This window comes from Coenobita brevimanus, chromosome 25 (assembly GCF_032717465.1).
Source record: "Coenobita brevimanus isolate Jiangsu-jjx chromosome 25, ASM3271746v2, whole genome shotgun sequence".
NCBI lineage: Eukaryota > Metazoa > Arthropoda > Malacostraca > Decapoda > Coenobitidae > Coenobita > Coenobita brevimanus.
Genome location: NC_136978.1, coordinates 13905865 through 13931847, shown reverse-complemented (window position 1 = coordinate 13931847; position 25983 = coordinate 13905865). Strand labels below are relative to the sequence as shown.

Here is a 25983-nt window from a genome sequence, read left to right as displayed (position 1 = left end):
AGCAAGTGACCTCAAGGCATTGAGTCTTGGTGTTATTTTATTTTTAATGTTTGTGATGTGTTGATTAAATGACATTGATGTATTGTATGTTACACCAAGGATTTTGTGTGTGTGTGTGTGTGTGTGTGTGTGTGTGTGTGTGTGTGTGGTAGGGGAGTGTTGTTTATGGTGAGGTGTGGGATGTGACTGTGTTCTGCTGTCCAGTTTGTGAGAAGGGTCACTGTAGATTTGGCTGGGGCTATTTTGAGCTTATTTGTGGTGAACCATTCATGTAGTGTGTTGAGGTAAGGTTGGATGATGTGTGCAGCTGTGTTTGCGTTTTGGTGCGTACATGTAAGTGTTATATCATCTGCATAGGTAGCTATGTGTATCTGTGGTGTGTGGGGTGTGGGTATGTCTTGCATGTATAGGTTAAAGATTGTAGGGGACAAAACAGATCCTTGGGGGATGCCGTTTGTGAAGTTTCTGATGTTAGAAGACTGACCAGCAAATGTTACATGTGCACATCTGCCTGCTAAGTAGTTTGCCAGCCATCTTTTTGTGTTATTGTGCATGATTGTGTTGAGTATTTTGTTTGTGAGGTTGTGGCGGGGGATGGCATCAAAAGCTTTGCTGATGTCTAGTGTGATTAGGAGTGTTCTGTGTGGTGGCCTAGCTGAGTTCATGCCATCAAACACTCTCTGTGTAAGATCTGGAAGAAGGGTGTTTGTGGAGTGTAGTGGCCTAAAGCCATGTTGTGATTGGGCTAGGGGAATGTGAGGTGCGACTAGTTGTAGTACCAGTCGTTCAGTGACTTTAGAGGGGGCGCAAAGGAGTGTGATGGGCGGTGTGAGGAGGGTAACGTGGGGTCTTTGTTGGGTTTAGGGATAGTGATGATAATGCCATGCTTCCAGATGTTGGGTATTGTGTTGTGTGAGTAGCTGTAGTTTGATATGTTGGTGATTGCTTGTATGTCTTGTGGTCTAAGGTGTTTAAGGTGAATGTTGCTTATGTTGTCTGGTCCACAGGCAGATGAGTGCTTAAGGTTGTTAATGATGTGCTTCGTCTGGTTGTAAGTGAAAGGTGCGTAGTCTGGGTCTGTGGGGAACTGTCTCTTACGTCGGATGATACGTCGGTCGTCGCGACTTGTGAAAAGTGATTGATGAGAGTGTTTGCTTGTTGTTTGTTTGAGGGTATGGTGTCTGTTGTTGTGATGGCAGCGTGTGATTGTGTGGTGTTGCTTTGGAAAGTGTGATGCTGTTTAGTGTTTTGTAGAGTTTGCTGATGTTTGTTTAGTGGTCAAGTGTTTGGAGATAATTATTCCAATTTAGTGTTTGAAGTTGTAATTTAATACTGCATGGTCACTTTTGCCAAATGGAGGGTAATACATTATATTGTCAATATCATTTTCTTGCCTGGTAAATGTAAGATCTAGTACTGATGGTATGTCAAGTCCTCTTTTTCTGGTGCTTTCTTTTACATGTTGTGTTAGGAAAATCTCCTGCACAGGGTCCAGGAGCTTTTGGTCCCAGCAGCTTTCCTGGCATTTTATATCTAGTGTATTCCAATTTATATTTGTATTGAAATCTCCAGTTTGTATAATTCTTTCAGATTTCTCCTCCATTCCATGTAGTAATGCTCTTAAACTTTGAAATTGTTTTCTCTGCCAGGTCTTCATTATTGCCTTTTTCCCAAATGTTTGATCTGGGTGCCATGTATAAATTTGCCACAAATACTTTCCCTTCAGATGTACTAATCTCTGCTGCAATCAGTTCTGCCTGTGAGGGTACATCTAGTTCTATTTCGTTGACTTGCAGATTTTTCTTCGTTAATATTATAAATCCTTCTCCCTTGTTTAAGTTCCTATCTCTTCCCCATATATTGTATTCCTTTAGGTTTATTGGATCGTTTGATATCCTTGGTGTTAATTTTGTTTCAGTTTGGCAAACAATATGTGGCTGGTAACCAATGAGGTCTTGCCTAAGTGACGTATTTGCTGCTGCTATAAAGTTTGAATTGGGAAAAGTTGTCAGTACCATCTCAGCACTTTTGCGGCACCTCAGTTTGGGTTATCATTCCTAGAAGGGTAGTCAAGTTGTACCCCACCTGCTCGTGGTGACCTCGCAGATACCCTGTTTTTTTCCATTTCTGTTCTTTGTTTTTTGTTTTTTTTTGTTTTTTGGTTTTCTTTTTTTCCTCCTGAATTAGGGTGACACAAACGGGGGCAGCGCTACCCGGGTTTATCCCAGGTAGTATGGTAAATACTTTTTGCTGTTGTTGTTGTTGTTTTGTTTTTGTTCTCCTTTACCATGAGCAAACAACACCAGTGCCCTCGCTGCAGTAGGTCTGTAGCAAAAAGTGCACAAGTACTGAAGTGCACCTACTGCAGTGAGTGGGTTCATATAGCTTGTGAAAATTTGGATGCAGGCGACTATCCATTTGTGAAGAAGAGCCACCAACTGGGCTTTCGCTGGCTGGGTAGCCAATGTGTTGCACCAGCGGACATGGTCTTGGCTGGTGGAGGAAGTAGTACCAAGAAGGAGTTTGAAGAGAAAGTTATTGGCCCGATCTTTCAGGCAATTAGAGATGTTTCAAATAGACTGGAGGCACTAGAGACAAGGTCTCATCCTCCCTGGCAGTCACGCAAGATCAGGCCAAGTCATTTGCAGATGCTGTTTGCCGGTCTTTCATGGGGGAAGGGAAGTATCTGCCTGGGGGCATGATTGAGATCAGTGCTCATGGCCAGAAACAAGCCATTCATAGTCAGCATGTACTGAGTGTGAAACCAAAGAGTGGTGCTGATGCTCTGACAAATGAGATGGGACCAGAAGACATCAGAGGTGCACTTAACTCGGTACCAGTTGATAGCTGCCTTAAGACGAAGGCTGGTGGGCTGGTAATGAAGTTTCCGTCAGCTGAGGCCAATGGTGAAGCAGTTGGGGTGCTGACTGATCATTTTGGCTCTGAGGGCACTTTTTGCATATCAGAGCCAAAGAAAATGTTGCCTAAAATGACCGTGACAGGCCTTTCCTTTTCCCTGGGTGACTCTGACATCATCCCAAACATTCTGAGAAAAAACAATAATATTAAGATTCTCGTTGATTGAGGTTGTACCCTCAACCTTCTCTTCACAAGAACAAGGAATGACACCAAAACTGCCATCTTGAAGATGTCGCCAGAGGTGAGATCCTCCATTGCAGAACAGGGCAATTACATCTATGTGGATCTTACAAGAGGCCGTGCTTTTGATAGATTTTGGGTTACACAGTGTCATTACTGTCAAGGCTTTGGACATACATTTGAGAGATGTTCTAGGAAAAATGGTGAACCTAAATGCATATTTTGTGCTGGAGCCCATAAATCTATGGATTGTAGTAACAGAAATTCTCCCAAATGCATCAACTGCTCTTCTTTAAGACATCAAGATGCTAATTCAAATTCACAGTCGGTTGCCCATTTTGCATCAAGTAGAGACTGTCCAGTTATGAATTCTCATAGGAATAGAGTGATTGAAAACACCAATTTTGACCATTTAAAAAACTGACTACGTCCCTCTTGAACCAGTTAAGGATGGGTCTTTTAAATATTCGTTCTATCCATAATAAGAGAGACTATATTATGAAACTCTAAATCAGCATGAACTTGACATTTTGTGCTTGACTGAAACCTGGTTGTATGAGTCTGATATCGATATTATTTGTAATGCTTTGCCTAAGACACATTCTGTTATTAGTATTCCCAGGCCTGTTAGTGCTGACTATCCGGGAGGAGGTGTAGCACTCATCTACTCGGCAGCACTTGCAAACGTTTCTCTCGTTGACTCAGACCTGACCCCATCATCATTTGAATTTATGGAAGTATTTATGTAAGTGATAAGAAACAGGGTCTGGTTAGTACTTGGATGGGTGACCGCCTGGGAACACCAGATGCTGTTGGCATCCCTACGTGTCAGGTGGGGTTGGTGGAGGATTAGTGCCCCTCCCTGTAAAACAATTAACTCTAAGCCCTTGGCCACCCCGGTTGGGATACATGGCGTCTGGCAATGAATGAATGAAAAAAAAATTTATGTAAGTGATAAGAAACAGGGAAGTGAGCATGGAAGTGAAAAAGTAACTACATGACAGTATTGTGATACCAACTCTAACGTATGGAAGTGAAACTTGGACGTTGGAAGGACACAAGTCAAGAGTGAGAGCAGTGGAAATGAGTTACTTAAGAGGAGCCTGTGGAGTTACATGGAGAGACAGGCTGACGAATGAGGATATAAAGGAGCGTTGTGGTGTGGATGTGGATGTGATAGGAAGCGTTATGAGGAACACACTGAAGTGGTTTGGCCATGTTGAGAGGATGGAGGGTGAAAGACTGACGAAGAGAGTGTATGTGAGTGAGGTGGAGGGGGGAAGAGGGAGGGGGAGGCCGAGGATGAGATGGAGGGATGGGGTGGAGAGGTATATGAGAGAGGGGGGGGTGTGAGTTGGGAGCAGGGCAGTGAAATGCCGGGGGACAGGGCGACTTGGAGGCGATTTGTTTGTGGCCACCCCAAACGGGATTGAGGCGTCTGGCAATAGATAGATAGATAGATAGATTAATAAATTTCAATCAGAATACCATTAGAATTGCAATTGTCTATTGACCAGGTCATCTGGGCACAGATCAAGGTTTTATGGAGAAGTTTGGGCAGTTTCTTGAAGGGTTTTCTCTTAAACCTAGAGGACTTCTTGTTTGTTGTGATTTCAGTTATTGGGTTGACAGTCCAGAGTCAAAACTGTTTTCTTCAGAATTCCTTGAGTTGATCACCCAGAACAGTTTTTTCAATCATGTGAGTAATCAAACTCATGTCTCAGGACATGTCTTTGACTTGATCTTGTCCCCCGTTGGTTGCAGGCGCGTATCAGATGTGGAGGTTGACTCATTTGACCCCCTCATCTCTGATCATGCTCTGATCACCCTTAGTTTTAATGTCCCGAAATCCCCTTCATATAAAAAGGTCATTGGGTTCAGAAATTACAGGAATGTTGACTGCCAGTTGATGTGTCTTGAAATTGATCTGCATTTAAACTACATTGATTCTTCAAATCTTTCTTCTGATGAATTGGTTGATATTTACAACAACGAGCTTAGGTCAATTTTTGACCATTATTGTCATGAGGTAGTAAAAACAATGACTGTACGTGATAATTCTCTGTGATATGGTCCATCCATTAATCTTTGCATAGACAACGTAGAAGGGCAGAGCATGAGTGGCGCTTGCAGAGGACTGAAGTAACTCGTTTACGTTATGTTGTTGCAAGAAGAGCAGTCGTTCACACTAAAAGGCCAAAAGGCTAGGTATTATCAAAATAAAGTTGATTCATGTGGTGGTGATAAAAAAAAAAAACTGTCTGCAGTTGTGAACAATTTGGTTGGTCGGAGGAATGTAATTGTTAAACCAGCTTCTGTATCTGATGCCCAATTGGCTTCTTATTTTGCTTCATTTTTTACAAGTAAGATATCTCGCATAAGAAGTGATTTAGACAGCATTTCTCCTAGTGAAGCGAACTCAGTTTACTTGCAGCCACGGTGCACTGGGGATCATTTGCTTTCAACATTTCATCTGCTGGATGTAAACAAAGTCAAATGTTACATCAGATAACTTAATAAAAAATTTTGTTCACTCGATCCGTGTAACATGTCACAACTGCCTGATGTGTATGAGCACGCTGCAGAATTTATCTGCAACATAATAGATAGATGCTTTTTAGAAAGTAATTTTGTGCAGTCTGAGAAACGTGCTTTGCTTAGGCCCCTAATTAAGAAACCTGGCCTTGATGTCGAGAGCATGACAAATTATCGTCCTGTCTCTAACCTGTCTTTTTATCCAAGATTATTGAGCGGATCATACTCAATCAATCAACTCGTACCACTACTGGAACACAACAGAGTTGTTCCTGTTATTCATTCAGCATGCAGAAAATACCATTCAACTGAAACTGCACTGACAAGGATTCAGAGTGACTTGGTGGCAAACACTTGTAGTGGGATGTCCTCTCTCCTAGTTCTGTTGGATCTGTCTGCAGCTTTTGGTACAGTAGATCATAAACTATTGTTGGATGATCTGTATTTTTATGGCGTTTGTGATAGTGCCTTTTTGCTCCTTAAGTCGTATCTGTCAGACAGATCTCAGAGAGTGGTTGTTGATTATGTTAGCTCTGATTCTGCTCCCCTTCTATTTGGAGTCCCTCAAGGATCAGTTTTGGGTCCAATTCTATTTACTATCTACACAAGTAGTTTATCGTCTCTACTTGATGCTCATGATGTGTCCTATCATTTTTATGCTGACAACACCCAGTTCTATGTTAAGATGTCAGATATCAACGATACTAAGACAAAGCTTGAATCTCTAATGTCTGATATTAAGATTTGGATGGCTAAGAGGAAACTTAAGCTGAATGATGGTAAAACTGATATCATCATCAGGGGAAACAGAAGGGGTGATGACACTGATAATGCCCTGGCTTTGAACACTGGCATGTCGCAGCTTCACCTAGTCAGTTCTGTTCGAAATCTGGGTGTTTATTTTAATTCTAAGTTAAATTACAAAGAACATATTAATCAGGTTGTAAGAGGGTGTAACTTGCATATCAGAAATCTGTACTCTGTGAGAAAATTCCTGAATAGACGGTGCCTCTTAACATTGGTCCATGCAGTGGTCTTGTCTCGTCTTGATTATTGTAATTCACTGTGGGTTGGTCTTCCAAATAATATACTAACAAAAGTTCACTCTGTGTTGAACAGGGCAGTACGGCTTATCTTTGGTCTCCCCCCTAGAACCTCAACTACCCTGTTTCTGATAGAGTTGCATTGGTTATCAGCAAAGGCTAGAATTGAATTTAAACTGTGTCTTATTACATTCAAGATTCTTAAGTTTGCTGAACCGAAGTATCTTGCTGAATTGTTAAAACTCCCATCGGCACGCCCGGGTGTGATGTTACGCAGTGAAGATGATTCCATGTGTCTTGATGAGCCAGGAGCCATTCACCAGTCATCTTTCTCTGATCGTTCTTTTGTGTATAGAGCCCCTAGATTATATAACAGATTGCCATTGTCCATAAGACAACTCTCTACTGTTGAATCCTTTAAGAGACAGCTGAAAGCCTTTCTTTTTTCAAAATGCTATGACCTGGAGAGAGGTCCTATGACGGATGATTGTAGGGTTTAATTATTGCCACTTTCATATATATATGATGTAGCTTGTATTATATTCAAGAAATGTCACAATTCTTGTAATTGTAAAAATAATGTATGTGTGTCGAGCTCTAGTGAATTCCCAGAGGAAGAACTGGTGCTTTTGAGAAACAAAAGGCATTATTATTATTATCATTCCATCTACATTAAAATACATCAACTTAATCATCTTGTGTACATACTTGTCATGACTTGGGTCTACTACCTTTCTCCTTTTTTATTCCCTCCTGTTTATGTACCACTTTCGAACATGCAATCCACTTACTTGGTAAAAAAAATGTGTTCTTCTCTTCCTCTGATCTTCCCTCATTCATTGTTCTTGCCTCCTCCCTCTTCCCTTTTAGTAATCCAAGTTCCTCTTGAGTTAGGTGTCTTTTTATCCATACATTTTTTAAGTCCTCTTTTTCCATAAGTTGTTTGCATTTTTCAGTATTTGTTCCACAGTGTTTACACTCTGCAAGGTTACTTTCAGGGGCCTTGATTTCTTTCTTTCTTATTTCCCTAGCCTTGTTTGTTCCTTTATGTCTTTACTACAGATTTCCTCTGAAACTTCCATCAATATGTTCATTACATTTGCCATCTTTTTGTCTCTTGAAATCTTGTTTTTTATTTCTTCCTCCTCTATACCAGTGGTTATTATAGATTTGTTGATGTGTGCTGAATCTTTGACCAATTTTGGATTGTTTTGGATTATTTTCTTCGCTTCCTTTTTAATGCTGTTTTCTTCAACTCTTGTTTCTAAGTCTTTCTTTACTTTTCAGCATATGTGGTTTCCACATCATTTTTGTAGCTTTGCATTGCTTCATTTACCTGGGTTATTTTCTCCTCAGTATCACTGCTATGATCTGTCAGAGTGCTTGCATGCCTTATTGTCTCTATCATTTCTGAACTCTTCCATAATACTCTCATGGTTGACGACTGTGCTTTCCATTTCACTAATCTTCCTTCTTAGTGTACCCACCTCAACTGATAATTCATCTATTGTTGTGTCTTTCTTATTAAGCTCCTTTACTAAATTTTCATTTTCTTCCTTCTGCATGTGCAACTGTTTTTTAATTTCATCTATTTCACTCTGAAATGCCTTCTCTAGTCTGTAAACTCGTTCCACCAGCTTATTATGCGTCTCCACTTCCACCAGTTCTTGGTAGAAATCATCATCCTGCTTTCTGCCTTTGACCCTTTTCTTAACTCCTTCCAAAGTTGATTTTCCTAAAGATGGTGGTCATCTTCTGGTACTAACAGAAAGCTTCTACTTACAGTTTTGCATTCCTCTTTGTCGCAGTCTAAACAGTCAACTCTGAAACAGCTGATTTGCTTGTTTCGGCACTGCTGCCTACTTTGTTGTATTGTGTTATTGGAACAACACTTTTGCTTAAACCTCCTCTTTGATATATGAACACTATTTAGTTGGACCTAGTATTGAGATTGACTCATATAAAGATACTTTTTAAGTATAGCCATTTGAGGGCCGAGATTGACCCGGTGTGTGTGTGTGTGTGTGTGTGTGTGTGTGTGTGTGTATTTACCTATTTGTATTTACCTATTTGTAGTATACAGGAATTGAGCAATGCTCATGTTGTCCTGTCTCCATATCCACATTTATCAAGTCTACCTTTACACACATGAATGTTTTTCTCATGCACCACCTCTTTGTCTAAGTCGTTCCAAATATTTAAGAATATACCTAATTGTGATATACACGGAATGTACTATGCTCGTGGGTTTCCGTCGCTGTTACTCAATAAGTCGAATTTAACTTTAAACTCGTTTAAGTTTTTAGACTGGACGATCTCTTTGTCCAGGCTATTCCATAAGTCTATACTTCTGTAAGGAAAGCTATATTTCTTGATATCCTTCAAGCAGCTTGACTTTTTCAATTTCATTCCATGTCCTCTTGTTGCTCTCTTATCCCATACAAACAGATCTTCTTTGTCAATTTTATCTACTCCCACCATGGTCCTGAACACCGCAGTCATGTCTCCCCTCTTTCTCCTTTCCTCTAACGAAGGCAAATCCAGTTTTTCCAGCCTCTCTCTGTATGACAGGTCTGTCAGACTGGAGACCATTTTGGTTGCTGTTCGTTGTATTCTCTCAATCTTGTTTATATCTTTCTTTTTGTGTGGGGACCACACTACCACTGCATATTCTAACCTGGGGCGGATCATGGCCACTATCAATTTTTTCATCATTTCCTCATCCATATAATGAAATGCTACTCTTATGTTAGTCAAGAGCTTATAAGTCTCTCCAACTATCTTGTTAATGTGCTTTTCTGGTGACAAACTATCTTGGACCAGCACTCCCAAATCTTTCTCTTCTCTCCTTTTTGTGATTAATTCATTACCCAAAAAATAATTCAGTGATGGTCTCCTGGTACTTTTACCCATTTCCAATATTTTACATTTCTTTACATTAAATTTCATTTCCCATGTCCGGCTCCAATTGTGTATCCTATCCAAATCCTCCTGCAGTATTTTACAATCCTCCTCAACCTCTATCTTCCTCAAGATCTTTACATCATCAGCAAACAGACTCGCATAACTGTTCACTCCAGCTACCATATCATTTACGTAAATCAGGAACATTACTGGCGCCAACACTGAGCCATGAGGGACTTCACTTGTTACTTCCCTCCGTCCAGACATCTTTTCCTTTATTACTGTCCTCATTTCTCTGTCTCTCAAAAAGTCTCTCATCCATTCCAGTAGTTTCCCCTTTAGTCCTCCTATATATTCTAGTTTCCACATTAGTCTCTTATGAGGTACCTTGTCAAAGGCCTTCTCTAAGTCTAAGTACACACAATCCACCCAACCATCTCTCTCCTGTACCACATCAATCGCTCTTGAGTAAAAGCTCAACAAGTTTGAAACACATGACCTTTCACTTCTGAATCCAAACTGACATTCAGCCAAAATATTCATCTCTTCCAGATATTTTATCCATCTGTCTTTCAGGAATCTCTCACACAATTTTGCGACCATGCTGGTTAGAGACACTGGTCTATAATTCAGGGGTTCTTCCCTGTTTCCTCCCTTGTAATTTGGTACCACATTTGCCCTCTTCCATTCTTTTGGCACTTTCCCCTCTTCCAGTGAGCATACAATTAAGCTGTGAATTTTGTCCGCCAGTTGTTCTCTGCATTCCTTCAGTACCCAATTAGAAATTCCATCAGGTCCTGGGGCTTTCCTTACATCTTGAGTTTCCAGTAATTTATACACTTCCTGCACCTCCACTTTTATATCTTTCATCACCGGAACATTTCTAATCACTCCCTCCCCTTCCACAAGCTCCTTTTCTTTAGTGAATACTGACTGGAAACGTTTGTTCATTATTTCTGCTTGCATTGCCGCATCCTTAAAGACCTCTCCATCTACTTTCAGCTTGGTGATTCCTTCCTTTTGTTTCAGTTTGCCATTAACAAATCTATAAAACAATTTGGGTTCATCCTTGCATTTGTCAATTATACCTTTTTCAAAATTCCTTTCTTCTTCCCTACGTATTCTTGTGTATTCGTTTCTTGTTCTTTTATATTCTTCCTTTGTTCTGTCGTTACCTCTCTTTCTCCAATTGTTCCACGCCTTATCTCTCTCTTTTTTGGCTATCATACACCTTCTATTAAACCACTCCTTTTTCCGGTTTTCTTTCCCTCTTACTCTTGGTACAAATTTTTCCACTCCCAAATTATAGAGGTCTAGAAAGATATCCCACTTCCTCTGTATCTCTCTTGTTTCTCTGAATTTTCTCCAATCCGCATTTTCAAAAAAGTTTCTCAAGCCTGTAAAATTTGCTTTTGCCAAAGTTGTATCTTCCCTGTTTATGAAGCTCGTCTCTTGGCTCGACGTTTCCTATTAACATCTGGAACTCAGTGACCACGTGATCACTTTTTCCCAAAGGACAGAGATATTCCAATGATTCTATTACATCGGGTTCTTTGGTGAACAGTAAATCTAACCTTGCTGGTGTGTCCTCACCTCAAAACCGTGTCTCTTCTTTGACCCATTGCGTCATCACATTATTCATTATTATATTTAATAACATAGTGCCCCACGAATCCTCGCCGCCTCCCGAGTACCATTCCTCCCAGTTCACCTCTTTACAATTAAAGTCACCCACCAAAATTATATTATTGCTTTTCTCAATTATTTTTTGCAAGTAGCTAGCCATATCTGACAACATCTCATGGTATTCGTCATCCTTCCATGCTCTCGTCTTTGGGGGAACATACACTACCGACATATCTCTCTTAACATTCTCTCCAGTTTCTAATTTCATATATATCACTTCAGCCCTGCCTTCTCCCATTTCCACAGTATCTACATTTATGTTGTTCTTCACTGCTATCATCACTCCTCCTCCCATTTTTTCTTTTCTGTCTTTTCTCCACAGTTTGTATTTACCATCTCCCAAATGAACATCAATATCTTCTCTTAATTTGGTCTCTACAAAGCACATGACATCAGGTTCATGTTATCTCAAGAAATCATTAATTTCGATCCTTGTCGATATGAAACCATCAACATTAGTATATATCACCTTCAAATTATTTTTGACATTATTAGTACCCTCTTCTCTCCTACTCTCTGTCCGTACCACTTCCTCAACTTCTGATCTTTCACAACCATCCCCCCTAGTTTCCTTCACTTCTATTTCCTTAAATACCATTTCCTTACTTTCATATCCAATACTCTCCAAAAAAAAGTATTACGTTCTTCCTCTGTCCTCTTATCATTTTTTTCCTTTACTTCTTCCTTTAATGATTTTAAAACTTCTCTTTCTTCTTCATTCAGATCTTTTCTTATTATAATATTTTCCATCCCTGCCTCTTTGCTTAATTTCCAGGTCACTTTAAGTATCTCATTTATTACACTTTCTGATGTAAACTTGACTCTCATTGGTCTTGTTTCCCCTTTCTTATAAGGCCCTATCCTCCTTACTTCCTCAATTTCTTTTACCCACTTGTCTCCTTCGGGGTCAATCTTGCCTAATATTCCTCTCACCATGTTCGTCTCTCTCGAGTCTTGCAAACCTAACCTTTTCTTCCTCTTCCCTGTTTCCAAATACTACCACACATCTGTTCCTTTCTACAGTTTCTCTCACTATTTTCTCCTTTTTCTTCAGTATTTTCACTACATTTTCTTCCATTTCTTTCTTGTTCATTTCCCTTTCTTCCTGGATGATCTCTCTTAAGCTGACCACTTCTTTCTGTTCTTCTTCTACGTGTGCCCACTTTGCCTTATGTTCTTCTAATACATTACTCACCTTCTCCGTTTTATTAGTACTCTCTTCAAGTTTCCTCCTCAGAACATTTTCCCTCTTCAAATTCCTAATCTCTTCATTGGCTGTTTCGTTGGACTGGATTAGACTCTGTATGGTGGTTTCCGTATTTCCTGATACATCCTTTATCACTAGATTCTCTACTTTTTTTTCGAGTTCACTAATCCTCATAATTAATGTTTTCACCAGGTCCATGACATTAGTATTAGCATCAAAACCTTGAAATTCCATTCCCTCATTGTTTACATTTTCGGCCATGTTTAATGTAAAGTACCTAAACAGCTGTTACCGAATAAGCCACAAACATTCATGTATACTATTGCCAACAAATCTTTACATTTTTGGTAGTCTACTAACTTTCATTATTTTAAATTTAAAGAAAGACCCTAGGAGACAGGACAGACAAAATTCCTGAAACTACTCAAGGTTAGGAGCGATGGCTAGGACGTCTGCTCTCTCTGGCTGCTCGTTCGTGTGTGTGTGTGTGTGTGTGTGTGTATTTACCTAATTGTTTTTACCTAATTGGGATATACTGGAAATGAGCTACGCTCGTGGGGTCCCGTCTTTGTTTCTCAATAAGTCAAATTTAGCTTTAAACTCGTTTAAGCTTTTAGACTGGACGATCTCTTTGTCCAGGTTATTCCACAGGTCTATACATCTATAAGGAAAACTATATTTCTTGATATCCTTCAAGCAGCTTGGCTTCCTCAGTTTCATCCTGTGTCCTCTTGTTACTCTCTATCCCATAAAAACAGATCTTCTTTGTCAATTTTATCTACTCCCATCTTGGTCCTGAACACTGCAATCATGTCGCCTCTCTCTCTCCTTTCTTCTAAGGAAGGCAAATCCAGCTTTTCCAGCCTCTCTCTGTACGACAGATCTGCCAGACTGGGGACCATCTTGGTTGCTGTTCTTTGTATTCCCTCAATCTTGTTTATATCTTTCTTTTTGTGTGGGGACCACACTACTGCTGCATATTCCAACCTGGGGCGAATCATGGCCACTATTAATTTTTTCATCATCTCCTCATCCATAACATGAAAAGCTACTCTTATATTTGTCAGGAATTTATATGTCTCTCTAACTGTCTTGTTAACCCTGTAACCGCGGGTATTGTTTTGGCCTGACTGTCCTCTCCCGCGGGGGTTTCAGCCAAATGTAAACAAATTTTTAAACCTTAATAACTCTGCACAGAATAAAGCTAGAGAAAAAAATAAGGTACCATTAGAAAGTACTAACCTTCATCTTTCCATTGATGTAGGTTTCAAGACTTTTTTGACTTTCACAGGACGGTCAGTGCCGTTAGAAGTGAGGGGTGTAAAATCACTATTTTTCGCTCACACACCATTACCTTCGCTCATACACCATCACCAAATGCCAACCTCATTCTGATAATAATACTATAAACATATATGAACACTGCACATACGATAAACACCCACTCTGTGTTCACTGAGGCAGGTAAAAGGCACTGTAATTACCCGCACTTCACTGCCACATCAGCGGTGTTGTAATCACTATTTTTCGCTCACACACCATTACCAAATGCCAACCTCATTCTGATAATAATACCATAAACATATATAAACACTGCACATACGATAAACACCCACTCTGTGTTCACTGAGGCAGGTAAAAGGCACTGTAATTGCCCGCACTTCACTGCCATATCAGCTGTGTTGTAATCACTATTTTTCGCTCACACACCATTACCAAATGCCAACCTCATTCTGATAATAATACTATAAACATATATGAACACTGCACATACGATGAACACCCACTCTGTGTTCACTAAGGCAGGTAAAAGGCACTGTAATTGCCTGCACTTCACTATCACATCAGCAGTGTTGTCACTCACACAGCTGGACAGATACTGATGCGTGTTTGGTCCGGGGTGGGGTGGGGGGCCCAGGGGGTGGGAGATGGGGCCCCAGGGGGGGGAAGAGGGAGGTGGGGGTCGGCTGGAGTGAAAGAACTTAATAGCTACTCTCCCTTGAAACAATTGGCGCACGGAAAAAACGCGGGGTATTCAAAATATTCACAAACATTCGAGAATGACACCCGCGGTTTGGTCCAGTTTTTGCAACGTCATTCTGGAATGACACCCGCGGTTAAAGGGTTAATATGTTTTTCAGGTGACAAACTGTCCTGGACCAGCACACCCAAATCTTTCTCTTCTCTCGCTTTTGTGATTGGTTCATTACCCATCAAATAATTCAATGATGGCCTCTTAGTACTTTTACCCATTTCCAAGATTTTACATTTCTTTACATTGAATTTCATTTCCCACATCCGGCTCCATTCGTGTATCCTCTCCAGATCCTCCTGCACCATTGTGCAATCCTCCTCAACCTCTACCTTTCTCATGATCTTTGCATCATCAGCAAACAGACTTGCATAACTGTTCACTCCAGCTACCATATCATTTACGTAAATCATGAACATTACTGGCGCCAACACCGAGCCCTGTGGGACTCCACTTGTTACTTCCCTCCATCCAGACATCTTGTCCTTTATTACTGTCCTCATTTGTCTGTCTCTCAAAAAGTCTCTCATCCATTCCAGGAGGTTCCACTTCAGTCCTCCTTATATGCTCTAGTTTCCATATTAGTCTCTTATGGGGTACCTTGTCAAAGGCCTTCTCCAAATCTAAATACACACAATCCACCCAACCTTCTCTTTCCTGAAGCACGTCAATTGCTCTTGAGTAAAAACTCAACAAGTTGGAAACACATGACCTTCCACTTCTAAATCCAAACTGACTATCAGCCAAAATATATATCTCTTCCAGATATTTTATCCATCTGTCTTTCAGAATTCTTTCACACAATTTTGCGATCATGCTGGTTAGGGACATTGGTCTATAATTCAGGGGTTCTTCCTTGTTTCCTCCCTTATAAATTGGTACCACATTTGCCATCTTCCATTCTTGAGGCACTTTCCCCTCTTCCAGAGAACACACATTTAAACTGTGAATCTTATCTGCCAGTGGTTCTCTGCATTCCTTCAGTACGCAATTAGAGATTCCATCTGATCCTGGGGCTTTCCTTACATCTTGAGTTTTTAGTAGTTTATACACTCCCTGTACTTCCACTTTGATATCTTTTATCACTACATTTCTAGTCACTATCTCCGCTTCCACAAACTCCTTTTCGTTAGTGAAAACTGACTGGAAACGTTTGTTCATTATTTCTGCTTCCATTCCCGCATCCTTATAGACCTCTCCTTCTAGTTTCAGTTTGGTGATTCCTTCCTTTTGTTTCAGTTTGCCATTAACAAATCTGTAAAACAGTTTGGGTTCATTCTTACATTTGTCTCTTATACCTTTTTCAAAATTCCTTTCTTCTTCTCTGCGTATTCTTGTGTATTCATTTCTAGTTCTTTTATATTCTTCCTTTGTTCTGTTGTTACCTCTCTTTCTCCAATTGTACCACGCCGTGTCTCTCTCTTTTTTTTGCTATCATACACCTTTTATTAAACCACTCTTTTTTCCTGTTTTCTTTCCCCTTTACTCTTGGCAAAAATTTTTCCACTCCCGAATTATACAGGTCTAGAAAAATACCCCACTTCCTCTGTATCTCTCTTGTTTCTCTGAATTTTTTCAAATCTGCATTTTCAAAAAATTTTCTCAATCCTGTAAAGTTTGCTTTCCCAAAGTTGTATCTTCCCTCCCTATAAAGCTCGTCTCTTGGCTCCACGTTCCCAGTTATCATCTGGAACTCAGTGACCACATGATCACTTTTTCCAATTGGACACAGATATTTTAAGGATTCTATTACATTGGGTTCTTTGGTAAACAGTAAGTCTAGTGTTGCTGGTGTGTCCTCACCTCGGAACCGTGTCTCTTCTTTGACCCATTGCGTCATCACATTGTTCATTGCTATATTTAATAATATAGTGCCCCACGAATCCTCGCCGCCTCCTGAGTCCCATTCCTCCCAGTTCACTTCTTTACAATTGAAGTCACCCATTAAAATTATATTGTTGCTTTTCTCAATCAGTTTCTGTAAATAACATGCCATGTCTGACAGCATTTCCTGGTACTGTATTCATCATCACTCCTTGCTCTTGTCTTTGGGGGAACATACACTACTGCCATATCTCTCTTGTTATTCTCTCCAGTTTCTAATTTCATATTTATCACTTCAGCCCTGCCTTCTCCCATTTCCACATTATCTACATTTATGTTGTTCTTAACTGCTATCATCACTCCTCCTCCCGTTTTTTCTTTTCTGTCTCTTCTCCACAGTTTGTATTTACCATCCCCCATATGAACATCAATATCTTCTCTTAACATGGTCTCTACAAAGCACATAACGTCAGGTTCATGTATCCTCAAAAGATCGTTGATTTCTAACCTTGCCGATATTAAACCATCAACATTAGTATATGCCACCTTCCAATGATTTTTGATGATTTCTTTACCCTCTTTTCTCCTTCTCTCCGCCGGTACCACTTCCTTAACTTCTGATCCATGACTCTCCAATAAAAGACTGTCTTCTCTTCCTCCATTCTCTGTTCGTTTATTACCTTTGCTTCCTTTACTAAGTCCTTTATTTTAGCTCTTTCTTCCTCATTTGCATCTCTCCTTATCCAAACATTTTTAAACCCTTCCTTGTCCGATAGTTTCCATGTTCTACTGATAATCTCATTAACTGTTGTTTGGGACTTAAACTACCTTCATTGGCCTTGCCCCTCCCTCCTCATACTTTCCCAACCTAAACACCTCTTCAATCTCTTCTTGAGCTCCGTTGTTTTCTTCCATGACTCTTGATATTATTTCTTTTACCTTACTCAGTTCTTCTCTTTCTCTGTCTGATCTTATTTTCATACGTTTTTCTTTAACTCCTGAAATTATTATACATTTTTTCTTATCTGCTACATCTATAACTAAAGATTCTCTACTTCTCAACACCCTAACCACTTCCCTCTCCACTTTTTCCTTGCTTTGTTGGTCTATAATCTCTCAAATTTACATTTCCCTCTTCCTGAATTTTCTTCCACCCCTTATGTTGCTCCTTGATTTCTTTAATGTGCTCTTCCTGTATTCTTGATTTGGATTCATAGTCATCTAGTTTGCTTTTCATCCTGTCCCTTTCCTCTTCCAACCTCTTATTCTCCCTCTTGAGCTGTTTTATTTCATTCGAGGCTGATTCATTGTTCACTTTTAATTCAGTAACTTCCCTTTCTTGTTCGTCACTACGTGAACAGATTTTTTCCAGTGTACTCCGTAAACTTTTGATCTCGTTTTCCTGCTCTATGGTCCGTTCCTGTAATTCTTTAATTACTGCCCATACCTTTTTTATCTCCTGGTCATTCCTCTCTGCTGTTTTCTCTACACCTGCTATTCTTGTCTTGTTCAACTTAATACTTCCTTTTCCCACATCCTCTTCACAGAAGCCTTCAAATTCTTTCTCACTGATCGTAAACAATGCACCGTCCATTTCCTCCATGATTCAACCATATGGAGACTTTCTGTTTTCACTTTATCTTGTCCCTGTTATGACCGAAACTGCGTTTGTTGTTGTTGTTGTTGTTGTTTTTACTCTCCGATGGGACCACCACTCATGCATTCATTAACCCCTACACCGCGGGCATGTTTACCAATGTTTTGCTTGTGCCGTGGGGTTATTCGGGCTCCGACAGACTCTCAAAAAATATTTGCCAAAAATCAGTTATTAGTCCTAGAATATTAAAATTACATATGCTTATGGCACATACCTTCAGCTTTCTCCTGGAATGTTTGTTGAGCCTTCGTCGGTTACCGTAGGACTTGTGGAGACCTCTGAAGTTGGGTAACGAAGTCTCCACTTTACACTTCCCGACAACCCGTAATATGATTACCACAGCCAGATATTAACACTATAAACACTACTCTATGATTTTCAAGTAGTTTGGGATCCATACTCCAAAAAAAAACCCACTGTGAAAGCAATGAAAATTACGAGCGCGTCAGACCGTCGCACTTGCGCTAGTTCGCTCTTGGTACTCTGTCATTTATTATTCATAAAACCCCTCACACTTTATATTTCTGTTACTATATAACACTTATATATATCTGGAGTCTTTATCTGTAAGTTTCCTTCAGTAGTAGTAGTTTATTGTCACTGTAGGGATTCAATTTCTTTCAGTAAAATACGTAGCATTCACTTTCCCATCCTGTATACTAGCATTGAGAGTGAATGTCAGTTTCACCTTCACTCTCATAACTCATAGTATTCAGACATGCTAGAGTGAAACTTTCACTTTCATTACTCCTAGGGTATATACTCGTATTCTTATAATACTACTCATTTACATTTCTATTTACGTTCTCTATTTTATTTACATTATTTATATTTCTATTTTATTTCCACTGTGTTATGCACTGTCACTTGAAGTAACTTATAAAACTATTTTCCACTGTTCACGTATATTTACATTCATTACTTTCACTTGCTGTTTACACATTATTGACACATTATTTACAATTCCACTTGCACTGTTTTACTCAATAGAAAGATCGTAGTCACTCTTATATCAATTGTCAGCCCTTTACCTCTTTCCACACGAGGTTTAGTAGGGGGTAAAGGTCACAGGGCCCTTTGCATGGGGGTGAAAAGTCCCTGAAGCTAGCAAGAGCGAACTGACGTACCTCCACGTTAGAAGATGAGAATGAACTGATAAGGGTGGGCCGGGGTGGTGGCCTACCTAGGGAAATTCATTACTACCAATGTTAGCCTCTTGAAACAGTTATATATAGCAGTGAAATGATTGGCAGGAAATCTAGACAATACATTATAAATTAGGTAGTTCCAGGTGAATGTAAATATCACTTAGGCTTCTCCCTTCCCTCCTTATATGTATATTTATTACGAAAATTGATTATACGACATATTTCAAGGGGAAATAAACAGCGAAAATTAGCGAACGAGTGCACGTGAGGTGTTGTCAGGTGATAATTAGCCAATTCCAGGTGCATGGCACTCTCACTTACCTTATTTCTTTCTTGTATATATTATTTGGTATAAGAATAGGGCATAGGGCTTATTTCAATGGATAAAATCAGTGAAAAATTCCAGGGAAGATTTACTTAGCGTAGCACGGCCGGGCAGGCGAGAGGATAGGGTAATGGAGGGGAGGTAGGGAGGGGAGTCAAGAACGGGGAGAAATGGCTAAATTGTCAACAATAGATGGGAGTACAGATGAGATTAGGAGTGCTGACTAGTGTTGGATATTGGCAGTACTGATAGATGATACAAGCCCCCACTTGGAAGCCTGGGTGAATTCAAAATAACACAGAATCACAAAAGCGATGCCCCGCGGTATGATCCCTTGCTCCCAAGCGTCACGATAGTGACGGCCCGCGGTTAAGGGGTTAACACAGTCACAATTAGGCTCAGCTTCCTTTCGTCGGTGATTCAGTGATTATTTCCCCACGATCCTGGAAGAGGTCCGTCTCTGTCGGTGACCCGTGTGTGTGTGTGTGTGTGTGTGTGTGTGTGTGTGTGTGTGTGTGTGTGTGTGTGTCAGTCTGTCTGTGACTGTGTGTATTTACCTACTTGTGATATACAGGAAATGAGCTACGCTTGTGGGGTCCCATCTTTGTTTCTCGATAAGTCAAATTTTGCATTAAACTCATTTAAGTTTTTAGGCTGGACGATCTCTTTGTCCAGGCTATTCCACAGGTCAATACATCTATAACTTACATAGTTACTTACATCAGCATATTGTTTCTTCAAGTTCATCGCAACATAACAATAATCAGTCACAGAGCCCTTTTCACACACGTTGCACTAAATGTGAAAAGACTTGCTGCTCCCTTGCCATTAACATCCGTAGTTAGTTTTTATAACTAACCCCATATTTTTTCTAAAAAGTGTGTTATGAAGTTCAGATATAATCTTTCCTCTGATTCATGCTCTAGTGTGTTTACATGATATCTCACCAACATGACATGTCAGTGCACCCTAACCAAACTAAGAGGTTTTACCCCTCCAATACCACCTAAAATTGCCACTAAGCCCCCTGAAAGCCCTCAATACTGCCAAGCAAATTTTTCTAATTATCTATCTGTCTGCAGTAGTCCCTCATTTATCCGGACATATCCATTATCTGGACGCTGGACCTTGGCTTTGTTAGACCATTATCCGAATTTACTTGCTGTTATACAGACATAAAGTCCCAGAGAACTTCGGCCAGCCAGTTGACATGTTCAGACATTTGGTATCGTGACTGCTGGGCTCGAGCAGTAAGTGGGAAGTAGGCTTTAACCCACAGCCAGAGCTAAAATATCTGCCTGCCCCTGTACTGCATTGTCAAAGTCGCACAGTTGTCCGATCACACCCAATGAACCTCCAGCATCTGAGTAATACAGCTGTAACCCACATGCAGTTTCAAAACATCCGTACGCACCCCCACTAAATGTCCATAGTATCACGGCCACTGGGCTAAGTCTTTGCTAACTGCCTCTGATATTGTAACGCAGACAGCAAGCCATGAGTACACGTTCGGTACAGTGGCCGTCCGCCTCTCCACCAAACGTCTAAAGTTGTCTACGCACGGTGAGTTATGTTTCCACACGGCCACTTGATGTCTAACTGACCGCAAGCCACGAGTAAATATACAGTAAAAGCGCCGGTCTACCTCATGACAGAAGGTTGAAAATCTTGCCCACAGCCTCACTTCTCCCCCCTCCCATCCCTCCTCCATACCCTCCTGGCTCCCCCCTGCTTCACTCCCTCAGTCCCTACCCTCCTTCTTGGTGATAACACTGACTCGTGAGTTTTTAAATTTTTTTGCAATTTATTTGACTACTATTGGTTGTATCGAAATTCCGCAAAATCCACAGGAAAACTCATGAAATTCTGCATCTAAACATATGCTTATTGCTTGGAAGGTGCTGGCAGAATTTTACACCATGATGGTGGGAAGTTAAATGAAGGTAAGTTTTACTCCTGAACACTTTATTCTCACTGCATTTCTGTACTTTTACTTATAGTTTTATGTGTTTTTATTAGCTTATCTTATAGTATAAACATCAGCAAAGATGATGATATGCCATTTATACCAATAAAATCAATTTCTGGTGGCATATTTGGCAGTGGTAGATGGTGGCGACCATCATCCACTCACTTGATGTTATGCTGCCTACTTCTTCCGTAGCCTTTATCATTCTTTTTCTGTGCCTGCCCACCTCTCTTCCTATTTCTTCCATCCTTCATGTCACTTTTTTTTGCTTTTCTTTCCTTTACAGGTGGCTTTACATTGAGTGACAAGCCAAATGGTTTCCTGTAAGCCAAGAAACCATACTACGTTGGGTGGTAACCATATAACCAAACCTTACATGCTCCCTACGTGTCAACAAGTGGGTTAGTGGAGGGTTAGTGCCCCTCCCCGTAAAACAAATAACTCAGAGTCAAATGGCCACCCCTTACGGGATTATGGCATCTGGCAATAGATAGATAGACAGATATTTGGCAGCAGAATTTTTTTTGAGTCCCGGGAGCAATCACTCGTCACGGATAACTGATTTACAAATAATCATCAGGTTTTTTGTGGATTTTTATTGTTAAAGCATTGTTTTCTTGATGTTTAGCATTAATGTGGATACTTCTATTTGTGTTTTGATGTCTCAATATGGCAGAATGACCGGAAAATAGTGCCAAAATTTGGAAGGGTACTATACATACAGTGGTGTATAGATCGGGCATTTTTTAGTTTTCAGCGTTTTTTTTGCATGGTTTTCTTGGTGTTTGGCATTACTTTGGATATTCCTATATATGTTTTGATATCTAAATATGACAGATTGACCCGAAAACAGTGTCAAAATTAGGAAGCGTCCTGTACATACAGTAGTGTATACAGTAGGTAGGGTGTTTTTTTTTTTTTTTTTTTTTTTTTTTTTTTCATGGTCTTCTTGGTGTTTAGCATTATTTTGGATATTCCTGTGTATGTTTTTATGTCAAAATATGTCAAAAAGACCTGAAAACAGTGCCAAAATTAGGAGGGGTCCTGTAAATGCAGTGTATAGGTATGGTGTTTTTTGGTTTTCATCTTTTTTTTTTTCATGATTTTCTTGGTGTTGAAAATTATTTTGGATAATCCTGTGTATGTTTTGATGTCAAAATACAGCAGCATGACCAGAAAACACTGCCAAAATAAGGAGAGGTACTGTACATACAGCACTGTATAGGTAGGGTGTTTTGGGGTTTTCACTGTTTTTTCTGCATGGTTTTCTTGGTGTTTAGGATTGCTTTGGATATTCCTGTGTGTGTTTTGATGTCTAAATATGCCTGAATGACCAGAAAACACTGGCAAATTAAGCATAGGTACTGTACAAATAGGTTAGGTATTGGTTGGAGGTTGGATATAGGTAGGGTCTTGGTATAGAAGAGGAATAGTGTTCATTATCTGCATGTTGCCACTACCCGGACATGCCTTTGGCTCTATCATGTCCGGATAGATGAGAGATTACTGCATCTATCTGTTGCCAAACGTCTTAATCCCGTAAGGGGTGGCCCCAAACAAATCGCCTCCATGTCGCCCTGTCTCCTGTCATTTCACTGCCTGCTCCCAGCTTACACCTCCGTCTCTCATATACCTCTCCACTCCGTCCCTCCATCTCATCTTTGGCCTCCTTTTCCCTCTCCCCCCCTCCACTTCACTCACATAAACCCACCGCAAATTAACTTAGGACCTACACACAGAATTGCTATGGGAGAGTTGTCTGCTTTGCTTTGTGTTTCCACCTCTACCAAGTGAATTTGTCGGGCAAGAAGTAACTGGCAACTCCTCTGGTGTTGGTGGGAGATGGTGAAACACTCAGCACGTCAGTGCTTGCCCAGAAGTGAGAGTGGGAGCATATGTTCCCATCTCTCCGAGCTTGCACCTCCCTCTCTTTTTGTATGCATTAATGTTTGCCCTGTTATTTTCCTAGTGTCAAGTTTTCATGCCTGGAAAGTACTGCTCAAGGGATGAGAGGGTCCGTATCATCGCATGGAGGCAGGATAATATCCCTATGAACACGATTTCTGAACGTACTGGACCCGCAAATTCAATCATCACGAAGATCCTTGCTGCAGCTTGCGGCCTGCCACTTGATGTCGTACCAGAGCACAAGCATGGCGGTGGAAAGAAGAGTACGACTTCCAGAGGTACAGATACGCTTCTGGAGAGGGAAGTAATCAAGAATCCGCGACTGACAGCAGCAGAATTGAAGTGAATGCATCCTCAGCTGTTACAAGACGTCTCAATTCGAACTAGCCAACACCGCTTGCAGAAGTTGGATTTGCCAAGCCGCACCGCAGCCAAGAAACCGCTTCTCACTGCCCACATGAAGAAGCAGTGCATGCAGTTTGCCAAGAAGTATGCACACTGGACATTGGATGAGTGGAGAAAAGTTATGTTTTCCAATGAAAGCATATTTCAAGTGTTCCACCTGTGTTCTGCCAAGGTTCGTCGCCCTGCCTCCCGTAGTCGATATGACCCTACTTGCACGGTGTCGACTGTTGAGCACCCACAGTCAGTAGTGGTATGGGAGTGTTTCTCAGGTGAAATGGGAACGGGAGGCCTCTACTTTCTTCCTAAGAACTTGATGATGAATGGTGGCCGGTACATTCAAGTTCTGAAAGGTCGTTTGTTAAATTTTTTTGCTATTCATGGATGCAACTTTTTCATGCACGATTCAGTTCCATGTCACAAGTCGAGAAAGGTGACAAAATGGCTTCAGGATAATCGGATTGAGGTCCTCGACTGGCCTGGCAACAGTCTGGATCTAAATCCGATAGAAAACTACTGGGGAAGGATGAAGAAAATCATGGCAGAGAAGAAGACACCCAATCTGGACAACCTCAAGACTGGACTGACAGATGTTTGGTGCAAAGAAATGTCCTTAGATTACTTTAGAGATCTAAGTGATTCCATGCCAAAATGCATCCAATTGGTCCTGAAAAACAAGGGAAACATGATTTCATATTAATGAATTGCATTTCATGAACAAACATTGTGCTATACTATGATTTCTGTGTTTTTTAATACCTTGTGGGGGGAGGTCCTAAGTCAATTTGCGGTAGCTGTACACTCTCCTCATCAGTCTCTTGCTCTCCATCCTCTCCACATGGCCAAACCACCTCAGTGTGTTTCTCCTAATGCATTTTATCACTTCCACATCTCACACCACAAAGCTCCTTCATTTCCTCATTTGTCGGTCTGTCCATGTGTCTCCACATGCTCCTCTCAGATAACTCATTTCCACTGCTCCCACTCTTGACTTGTGTCCCACCAACAATGTCCAAGTTTTATTTCCATACTTTAGCGTTGGTATCACAATACTGTCATGCAGCATCTTTTTCGTTTCCATGCCCACTTCTCTGTTTCTTATCACTGCTTTCAAAGAACCAGCAACCTTTCTTCTTTGTACCCTTTCAAACACTTCACCCTCTAAATTTCCATGCCTACTTATCACACTACCCAAGTACTTAAATGCACTCACATTTTCCATTTCCACCTCATCCAACCTCACTGTACATTCAGTGACTTGATTTCTCTCAAAGACCATGACCTTATTTCTCTCTACTTTCCAATAATCAACCTGTGAAAAATCGACCACCCAGCATAAACACGAATGCATTAATTCTGAATAGTGTTTGGAAACTCCCTGTACTGTTGTTTGCAGATGATACTGTGTTGTTGAGTGAAGACGAAGGGGAGCTGCAAGGCTTGGTGGATGAGTTTGGTAGAGTGTGTAAGAAATGGAATCTAAAGGTGAATGTAGGGAAGAATAAAGTGATGGTCTTTGAGAGAGTTGAAGTCAGTGAATGTACAGCGAGGTTGGATGGTGAGGAATTGGAAAATGTGAGTATGCTTAAGTACTTGAGTAGTGTGATGAGTAAAGATGGAGGTTTGGAGGGTGAGGTACTTGAAAGGGTACGGCAGGGAAGAAAGGTTGCTGGTTCTTTGAAAGCAGTGATAAGAAACAGGGAAGTGAGCATGGAAGTGAAAAAGTTACTACATGACAGTATTGTGGTACCAACTCTAACGTATGAAAGTGAAGCTTGGATGTTGTTGGAAGGACACAAGTCAAGAGTGAGAGCAGTGGAAATGAGTTATTTAAGAGGAGCCTGTGGAGTCACGTGGAGAGACAGGCTGACGAATGAGGATATAAAGGAGCGTTGTGGTGTGGATGTGGATGTGATAGGAAACGTTATGAGGAACACACTGAGGTGGTTTGGCCAGGCGGAGAGGATGGAGGGTGAGAGACTGATGAAGAGAGTGTATGTGAGTGATGTGGAGGGGGGGAAGAGGGAGGGGGAGGCCGAGGATGAGATGGAGGGATGGGGTGGAGAGGTATATGAGAGAGGGGGGTGTTAGTTGGGAGCAGGGCAGTGAAATGGCAGGGGACAGGGCGATGTGGAGGAGATTTGTTTGTGGCCACCCCAAATGGGATTGAGGCATCTGGCAATAGATAGATAGGTAGATAGAATAAACAATTTAGACAAGCAATATAATTTGTATGACAGTATA

General features: G+C 40.7%; 1 protein-coding gene across 1 annotated transcript in view; it reads left to right on the top strand.

Moving 5' to 3' along the window:
• The window catches only part of LOC145393722 (uncharacterized), an 848279-nt gene that overhangs the window by 69381 nt on the left and 752915 nt on the right, over nucleotides 1-25983 (top strand). Inside the window, exon 10 of the mRNA XM_080267765.1 lies at nucleotides 2407-2599. Coding sequence (XP_080123891.1) covers nucleotides 2407-2599 — 193 coding nt within the window. The remainder of the gene's footprint in view (nucleotides 1-2406; nucleotides 2600-25983) is intronic.